Genomic DNA, 8,770 nt, shown 5'->3' on the forward strand with positions numbered 1-8,770 from the left:
GGATCCTCACTTTCAATGGTATTTTACGGACCGGTAAACTTTCCTATGGTATTTTCCAAATGTCACGAACTTTCGATGCTATGGAATCTATTTTCTCTATTTGAATTTGAAATGGCCCTAGTTCGGCAGCGAAATTTACCCTCGAAAATAGTAGCAGTAATTTTCCAAATGTCACGATCTTTCAATGCTATAGAACCAATTTCCCCATCATACATGTGTGTATCTATATCTATGCAACCCTGCTATTTGAATTTGAAATGACCCCAGCTCGGACAGATCTAGCGCGGGTGCCGGGGGCTCAAGCCCCCCTACATTTGCAACCTTGATACACTAATAATTGGATCATCTTGCTCTTCTCATCATCTAAATTAGTAGCAGCGGAAAATTCCCTAAAAAATAGTAGCAGTATTTCACTTTCGATTCAGTGTTGTTTGGCCATCTCACTGTGATACTATGGCCCTGTTCGCTGGGAGAAATTTAGAGGAATCTGGAGGAATTTGTGAGAGAGTGAACAGTGGCAGTTCGGCGGGTAAGAAAATCAGCCGGATTCACTGCACACGGCTGATTTTCACTGTTCACTCTCTCACAAATTTCTCCAGATTTATCCAGATTCCTCCAAATTTCTCCCAGCGAACAGGGCCATAGTATCACAGTGACATCATACTTTGTATCTGTCTATGCAAGTATCTATCTATGCAACCCTGCTGTTTGAAATGACCCTTGTAAGGAGCCAGAAGCCATTTCATTACATTCACTTAAGTATATACAAATGTTGAAGATCTTTTTTTTTTTGAAAGATCCGGAACATAGCCGGCATATATTAATAAGAAGAAAAGATAATTACATGCGCAAGCAGCGCAAATAGCTTCCCAAGTTTGACAGAACGGACTACTCATACTCGGGGTACAACCAGAGGCCATAACAACTTGGCCTCCAAAAGCACCGAGTGTTGAAGATCTGATTTCTCTTTCGTTCTATGTTATATCGTCGACGGAGAAAACTTGACTGAAAGTCTAAAATATAGCGTCGCCATATAATATAAATGGTCTCAAGTTGAGACAATATATTAACAAGTAATAAAGCCTCCAAATACAAAATAAAAAACGCCAAAAGAAAAATGCATATGGGATTGCGCATTTGCAACCCTGATCCACTAATACTCAGCTAAATCTAGTAGCGAGAAATAGTACCAGCGGAAATATTATTTGCAAGTATTTTGGCACTCTAAATATAATGAGACAGCTGACTGAGGCATGGTGGTGATGAGTTGAAACTTCAGGCCACCTTGGCCTCCGTGGCTCTGGCATTGCCTGGCACAGCCATGCCGCGCTCCTCGTCGTCCTCGTCCCACTCGCCGCACACGACGCTGCGCACGAACTCCATGAACTGCGGGAAGTGGTCGGGCGAGAAGAACTCGGCGCCCATGCGCTGGTACGTGAAGTGGCAGGGCCGCATGAGCTCGGTGGTGAGGATGTTGCTGCGGATGCGCGAGAAGCTGCTGGTGTGCGTCATGACGAGCGACGCGTTCTCGCCGGCGATGCGCGCGCCGTGGCGGCGGCACGCGTTCTTCATCTGCACCAGCAGCGTGTCCGGGCTGGACCCCGTGCTGTGGTGCTGCTTGTTCATGCACACGTCCATCCCGGGCACCACCATGGTGCAGCCGTGACGCGCGAACATCTTGGCCACGGGGCTGTACCCGTTCTTCTGGTTGCTCTTGTAGAATCCCGCCGCCGCCTCGGCGGGGCGCGACCGCGCCCCGTGCCACCAGTGCATGAACGGGATCTTGGCTGACAGCTCCACGGGCTTGCCGCCGAACACGGCGTTGGCCGTGCCCAGGACGCGGTCGCCGTGCCCCACCAGCTGCCCGGCGTACCACGACAGGAAGAAGTCGCCGTAGGGAGTCTCCCAGGAGCCGCCGCGCTCCCTGAAGAAGCCGCACGAGTCCGGCGAGTCGTGGTACCGCGGCGCGTCGTGCGGCCCCGCCAGACCCCACATCGCGTGCCCTTCCTCCACGGCGTGCTGCCGCAGCTGCTGGAGCATGTACTTGTCGTAGCACTGGAACTCGCCCATCCCCGTGAACTTGCGGGCGTCGCTCCCCGGCGGGTACGACGGGTACCGGAGTACGCCGTGCGCGCCGAGCCCCACCGTCACGTCCTGCAGCGCAACGAGAAGCGCGTGTCCGTGAAACACTGGCCACGCATGCATATGCATGCAATGCAACAACCAACGGAATGCATGTATGTTACGGTGATGGTGGAGTCGAAGAAGTCGTCGAACGCGACGGCGAAGCTGCGGAAGAAGGCCTCGTAGAGCTGGAGCGGGGACTTGCCGTGGAGCACGGGGAGGTCGTCGATGGCGAAGGAGAGGCACCCGTCGTGTCGGCCCCCGGATCGGTCGGTGAAGAAGATCTCGGGGTCGTCGGCGGCGACGCCGCTGACCCAGGAAGGCAGCGTGGGGACGCCGGCGCCGGGCGTGCCGTGGGTGCGGAGCGACACGCGGAGGCTGAGGCCCTCGGCGCGCACCATGTCCGCCACGGCCTGGTACCCGGCCCAGCTGAACCTGTTGGGGGACTCGGGCTGCGCCACCGACCAGAACACCGGCAGCTCCACGCCGTCCGCGCCCAGCAGCCGGACCGCCCGGATCCCCGCCGCGATCGCCGCCGCGCTGTTCACCGTCGCGCCGTCCGTGACGGAGTCGATGGGCAGGCCCACGAACAGCCTCGCCGGGGCCGGGTCGTCCACCTCGTGGCTCTTGCTGCTGTGCTCGCCGGCGCCGAAGAAGCGGCCGACGAGCCCGGCGGCCCTGAGGTCCCTGCTAGCGCTGCAGCCACCATGCCGCGCCGGTGGGAACGCGACCCTGTTCAGCGTGCGTGCAGCACCCGGGCCCCGGGTGCCCTGCGGTCGGCGCGTCGCTGACGCCGACGCCACCTGCGTCATCATCATCGCCGGCACGGTCTCCATGGCGATCGACCAAGCTGTCCGGCGGACAGAATGTCTGTACGTGCGTGCGTGCGCGCGCTGCACGAGCCAAGGCAGAAGGAGGGCGAGAAGGGGACGTGTCGCGGAACGCTCGGTGGCCGGCTCGGTTGCTTTTTGCGTCCCCTGGCGAGTATTTATGGGTGGCCGGAAATGGACGGGGGAAAGGGAAAGGGGTGGCCGCGGCGCGCGCGTTGGCAGCCGCAGAACTCGGCGTGGACGTGCGTGCGTCAGGGTGAGGTGGACCCCCGCGTGGACGTGCTTGCATTGCCTTGTTCGATGTTCGGCGACACAGCCGACGGACGCGCGATTCAGGGCGTTTTGGCGCGTATGATTAGCGCGGTTTTTTCCTCTCTTTTGTCGATTATTACATATAACAGGAGATTCGCGGTTGGAAGTGAGATGAAGCCACTAGACATACGATGCGACTGTAATCCATCACGTAATGTTTATTTTTCTTCTTTTATTTAGAACATTGCAAGCTTTTTCTAGCCATGAAACTCTTTTTTCTATTATTATACTGGAACAAATATAAGTATGTTCCAGAAAAAATGGATATAAATTTCTGCCGTAAAACGGGCGAGTAAAAATGTCCGGTGCTGCTACTCCCTTCGTTATTTTACATATTTTATTAGCTTTGTTCTATGCCAAACATTTCTAGCTTTAAACATTAATTTATATAATATATGTAGTTTTACAAATGTGAATTGTATTTTATGAAAATATTGCTTCTAGTGATTCAAAAATACGAATCTTATGTTGGTAACTACTCTACACATTTTTAACTGTGAACCTACTTGGGACGTGTTATGTTACTGGTATTGTTACGCATAAATTCATGCCCGTAGCAAGACTGTCTATGCCAGATTACACACTATGGGTGTGTTTGGGGGCCGGAAGAGTCGTTGTCATTTTTAAGTAGCTACCAATTGTGGGTCCTCTAAAACGGCTCTAGCTTCTCCATTTTTACTGAAAAGTGGTTTTCTCCTTCTACTAAACCGTTTGGTAGGGCTCCTCCAAAAGAGTTGGAGCCGCCAGAGCCAGAGAGAAGCCCTACCATACAAACCCTATATATAAAGATACAAATGACTCGGGACATGGAATTGTATATGTGATCGATGATTTCTACCTAGATCCAATCTAGTTGCAGGCACGTGCTCTTGCACAGTCGCTCTAAAGAATGTAATTTTAGATGCATTTTTAGTTAACACCTCTAAAGTTTAACCAAATATATACGTAAAAATATTTCATATTATATTATTTATTTATAGTTAAAATACCAAGATCTTTAGTGAACGGAGGGATTTATCCAATTCCAGCTACACTGAATTCAGCTTGTACGGTTCAAGACTTTACGAAGAACTGGGCTGCAGCCCACCATGCATATCTTTCGTACGAGCTAGTTCTAAGCATATGATTCTATATTCTAGATACGGAAATTGCTAGAGATAGAAAATCCAATATTCTAAGCAGCAGCGAATCTAGACTAAACTGCTGTCGGGGTCGCACAGATTCATAAACTCAATTTAATGGAGTCGTAGCTGGCCGAAATACGCGGGGTTCCACTGATTCGTACAAAGTTATCGGGGTCGCATAACCCCGACACATATGCACGGGCTTCGCCGCTGATTCTAAGTACCATTCTTTTCGGTTATTTGGAATGAATGTTAAGGTGTACATGCACGATGTCATTTTATCCTTGTTACACAATTTGAGATATCATTTTATTCTAGGTGTCATTACTGATGGTGGTGTTAAGGTATGGAAGATAAGCACGCATGACAATCTCGCTGATATGCCGACAAAGTTTGTTTCCGGAGCTAATAAGCTATGCTAAAGCTTAGTTGATATTAAAGTTTAAATTGTGACTTTTGAAGTTGGTGATTATTTATTATTGAAGTGAGTTGTTGATGATGCTTCACTGGGTACGTACAAGATGGAGTTTGTTAGAGCACGGTCCGAATTCTAATGTAGTAGTGTGTAGACGCCTGTATGGCCTGCGGTTTGGGTTACGTGACTAGTAGACTCGTTTCCATGTTTTAATGTAGTCAGTTTTGTTGGTCCTCTTATATACACCTTTTGTAAACTGCACGGGAATAGAAGACTACTCATCTCATTTCCTATATTTTGTAAGCACACCTCATATAACGAAGATCGTCGATCCATGCCAGTGGTTTTTTCTTAGGTTTTTCGTTGTAAGATTTTTTTTTCCACGTAATAATCTTTTTTCTCATGTTCAACCTCGATTCTCATCACTTCCTAACACACACTTCAAATCGAGATGAAACTTGGTGGTGGAGCCGTGTTGAATTAAAGGAGTGTGCGAGAGTAGGCGACATAAGAGGAAGCACGGATCGGCTCTATTCACCGTACAGTAGACTAGTACAGTACGAGTAGTTGATTTATTTACTCAGTTCTGCTGCCCGGAAGCACAGTGCGTCCTCGTGACCGGCAGCCGGCGGCAACAACACGTGCGAGGCGAGCAGAGCGAGCTGCGAAACCAACCAAACAACCCACGAGAAACGCATGCCGTCACTAGCTAGTTCGTTCGTCGCCGTCGACGACGTACGGCTGATCGAAGGAGCTCCCGCATGCACGCGCGCGTCTCAGACCTCGCCGGACTTGGCGAACCGCCCCTTGATCCGCATCCGGCCGTCGGCGCGGGCCTTGCGCGACTCGTACCGGATCTGCTTGTCGAACCTGCAACGTGCGAGAGCAGCGAGCGACATGCATGAGAAAGGTGCCGACACGCGTGGCGACGACGACGGCTCGATCGCTCACCTCCTGTTCTTCCGCTTCTCCTTGTAGCGCGAGATCACCGTGCCGCGGTCGGGGTAGGCCACGTCGTAGCCGCCCTTCTTCTCCATCACCAGCTCCGGCTCCGGCACCGGCACCAGCACCGGCGGCGCCGGCGCCGTCGTGGCCGGCTGTGGCCGCGGGGCTGTCTCCGCGTCTGGCTTCCCGCTGTTGTCGACGTCGGCGGTGCCGCCGCCGCCAACCCCGCCGTGGCTGAGGGTGACGACGCTGGTGGGGCAGATCTCTGACATCTCCACGAACGTGGACAGGCACGGCTCGGTCGGTGCCGGCGCCAGAGCAGCGTGCTCGCGCGCCTCCTCCTCCTCCGTCCGGCACGCGTGGACGTCGCAGCCGGTCGCGATCCACGATTCCTGCTCCTGTGACCAAACGAAACTACTGCAACTGAGGAGACGGCTGATCAAGCTGATTCTTTCCGTTTTAGCCCTGCTACTACCTACTACATCTACTAAAAACCTGAAATATCTTCTTGCCTTTGCAATTGCAACGTTGTACTGAAAGGGTTTGTTGGCAACTCACATTAAAACCAGAGTTCATAGACCGTACACTTGTTTGTTGGACGCAGTTAAGGTGGTGTTTGGTTGTCCCTTCTAAATTTTAGTCGTTGTCCCATCGAATATTTGATACATGTATGAGTATTAAATATAGACTAATTATAAAACTAATTGCATAGTTTGCGACTAATTTACGAGATGAATCTTTTAAGTCTAATTAGTTCATGATTTGACAATGTGGTGCTACGGTAACATGCGCTAATGACAGATTAATTAGGCTTAAAAAATCCGTCTCGTAGAGTACTGACGGATTATGTAATTTATTTTTTTTACTAGTATTCGAACACTACGTGCAATATCCTCCCGATACACCTCCTAAATTTTAGTACACTACGTGCAATATTCTCCCGATACACCTCCTAAATTTTAGTCACCGGGTCCAAACACCACTTATACCTATGTCCCATAATGGTCACTGTTCATGTCGTTGCATGGAAATTTAATGAGGTCCTATTGGCTAGTTTCACGGCTCAGACAGTCGGCAACTTTCATGGTGGTTTTAAAATGGTTTCAGGTGTTTGAATTTTTAGAAAATTTCAGACATAATCTTACACGGTCAAAAGGACAACTCAAGAGACAATTCACTTTTCCCCCTACTATCCTTATGTTCGCTTGGTTTATAAGTCGTACTTTTTCAGCTGACAAACATTATTTTTCTCTCACGACAAATCAGACAACGGTACGTCCAGCCATGGCTTATCAGCTAAGCAAACAGGGCATATATATAGCCAATTAAACAACATCGACAAAATTGCAAGGTTGATAGGATCCATTCGGTTTAGTTTGGGGTTAATAAATCAGAGTTAGTACATAGATACTGTAGCGTACAGTGGTACGTAGAGAAGTGACTGAACAGTGAACACTGAACCAAACCTCAGTGGAAGGCACAGCTGCGATGGTTGCTGCATCATGCCAGGCGGCGTCAGCGTCGAGAACCCCGAAGTCGGCGTGTCCAATGGCAAGCTCCGGCGACGCCCATGGAGGCAGCTGCTCGCCGTCAGCCGGCTCCATCTCTGCGCAAGCCGCCGCCACCGCTGCCTCCAACTTGGCGAGCTCACCCAGCTGCCGGATGACCTCGTCAGCCATCTCACCGCTGGAACTCCGGTTCTAGCTCACCAGTCACCAAATCAAGACAACCATTAGAGAAGAGGAAAAATAGTTTTTTTTGTTCGTTCTTTTTGCCCGACAATGAGCCGTGGCTGTTGTAGCAGGCGGTGGCAGCATCGGCAGTACCGTACCTTTGGGGACAGCGGCGTGAGGAGCGGCTGGAGGCCGTGGCAAGATGTGGTGGGAACGATCACGTCCTCCAGGCGGAGCACCTGGGGCTCCTCCCAGGCGGAGGCGGGCCACCACGCGCCTTCCCCGGCAGCAGCCGCCGCCGCCTTCTCGTCGTACCCGGCGACGCCGAGGATGGCCGCGAGCTCGGCGATCGAGGGGCATCCGGCGTACCCTTCCACGGCGCCACGGTCGTGGTGGAGAGGCTGCGGGTCGCCGCCGTCCCGGTGCCGCCCCTCCTCCTCCGACCCAAAGTGGCAGTTGGTGCAGAGGAAGCTGCCGCCTGCGGTGGCGGTGGCGGTGGCGGCGGTGGCGCGGCAGCCGGTGCAGAGCGGCGCCCGGACGTGGCAGGAGGACACGGCGTTGGCACCGTGCACGTGGCGGTCGCACGGCAGGCACAGCATCGCGGAGTCGGCCCGGCAGTACACGACCGCCGGCAGGCTCGTGCAGGATTCGCAAGCCGGCGCCGGCGCCTCCTTGCCGCTGGCTGCGTCCGCGGCGGACATGGGTTCCACTTGCGACAAGACCCGGGGGAATCTGGTTGAGAGGAGGAATGCGAGCGCGATTTGCAGTGAGGAGGCACAGGATTGATGGCGCGAAAGGGAGAGATGCCGATCGAGACGTTACAGCTCGCACGATCACCCTCACTCGTCGCTACTCTCTTCACATGACTCTTGTAGTCTCGTGTCGCCCGACGGTGCGAGTGCAAGGCCTCTATGATTGATGGGATCCATGCTAGCAAAACTATAAACATTCATGCCTCGTTTGGCAGGGCTCCACTTCACTAGTGAAGTTTTTTTTTTTTACTTCAGCTCCACGAACAGTTCCACCGGTGGAGCTGAAGCGGTTTTGGTAAACCGTTTGGCAAAATGGCTTCCCTGTGAGAGCATGTTTTTAGGGGCCTGGAAGAGCCGGAAGAAACCACTTTTTTTTTTTGGCTCCATCCCACCCCAAATCACTGTGAGAGCATGTTTTTAGGGGCTTCACTAGTGAAACTATTTCACTTTACCCCATTTGGCAGAAAACGGCTCCAAACGGCTCCTGAAGCCAGTAAAAAAGCCTTACCGAACGGGACCTTAATAGACGCCGCGGTGGAGAAGAGAGTTGGGGGAGGTACAACACAACCTACCACGGCCGTTTGATACCAACGTG

General features: G+C 52.2%; 2 protein-coding genes across 2 annotated transcripts; both read right to left on the reverse strand.

The window, feature by feature from the left end:
• Positions 1 to 1,103: 1,103 nt before the first annotated feature.
• LOC136552882 (inactive beta-amylase 9-like) lies at positions 1,104 to 3,073 on the reverse strand. The gene is made up of 2 exons (XM_066544459.1): positions 2,247 to 3,073; positions 1,104 to 2,154 (listed from the first exon to the last, which is right to left on the reverse strand). The coding sequence occupies exons 1-2, from the start codon at positions 2,958 to 2,960 to the stop codon at positions 1,276 to 1,278; spliced, it is 1,593 nt and encodes a 530-aa protein (XP_066400556.1). The 5' UTR covers positions 2,961 to 3,073; the 3' UTR covers positions 1,104 to 1,275.
• Positions 3,074 to 5,268: 2,195 nt separating this feature from the next.
• Positions 5,269 to 8,266, reverse strand: LOC136552883 (zinc finger protein CONSTANS-LIKE 13-like). The gene is made up of 4 exons (XM_066544460.1): positions 7,582 to 8,266; positions 7,217 to 7,450; positions 5,757 to 6,148; positions 5,269 to 5,675 (listed from the first exon to the last, which is right to left on the reverse strand). The coding sequence occupies exons 1-4, from the start codon at positions 8,122 to 8,124 to the stop codon at positions 5,582 to 5,584; spliced, it is 1,263 nt and encodes a 420-aa protein (XP_066400557.1). The 5' UTR covers positions 8,125 to 8,266; the 3' UTR covers positions 5,269 to 5,581.
• Between the last annotated feature and the right edge of the window lie 504 nt (positions 8,267 to 8,770).

This window comes from Miscanthus floridulus, chromosome 4 (genome assembly GCF_019320115.1).
Source record: "Miscanthus floridulus cultivar M001 chromosome 4, ASM1932011v1, whole genome shotgun sequence".
NCBI lineage: Eukaryota > Viridiplantae > Streptophyta > Magnoliopsida > Poales > Poaceae > Miscanthus > Miscanthus floridulus.

What these genes read in the sequence shown, in the direction of transcription:
- LOC136552883 (XM_066544460.1), bottom strand. Translation starts at nt 8,124, where the DNA reads ATGTCCGCCGCGGACGCAGCCAGCGGCAAGGAGGCGCCGGCGCCGGCT. An exon ending in TCACGCCGCTGTCCCCAAAG is followed by an intron (nt 7,451 to 7,581) that starts GTACGGTACTGC and finishes CTGGTGAGCTAG; the next exon opens with AACCGGAGTTCCAGCGGTGA. An exon ending in GAGAAGCGGAAGAACAGGAG is followed by an intron (nt 5,676 to 5,756) that starts GTGAGCGATCGA and finishes CGCACGTTGCAG; the next exon opens with GTTCGACAAGCAGATCCGGT.
- LOC136552882 (XM_066544459.1), bottom strand. Translation starts at nt 2,960, where the DNA reads ATGGAGACCGTGCCGGCGATGATGATGACGCAGGTGGCGTCGGCGTCA. An exon ending in TCTTCGACTCCACCATCACC is followed by an intron (nt 2,155 to 2,246) that starts GTAACATACATG and finishes GTTGCGCTGCAG; the next exon opens with GACGTGACGGTGGGGCTCGG.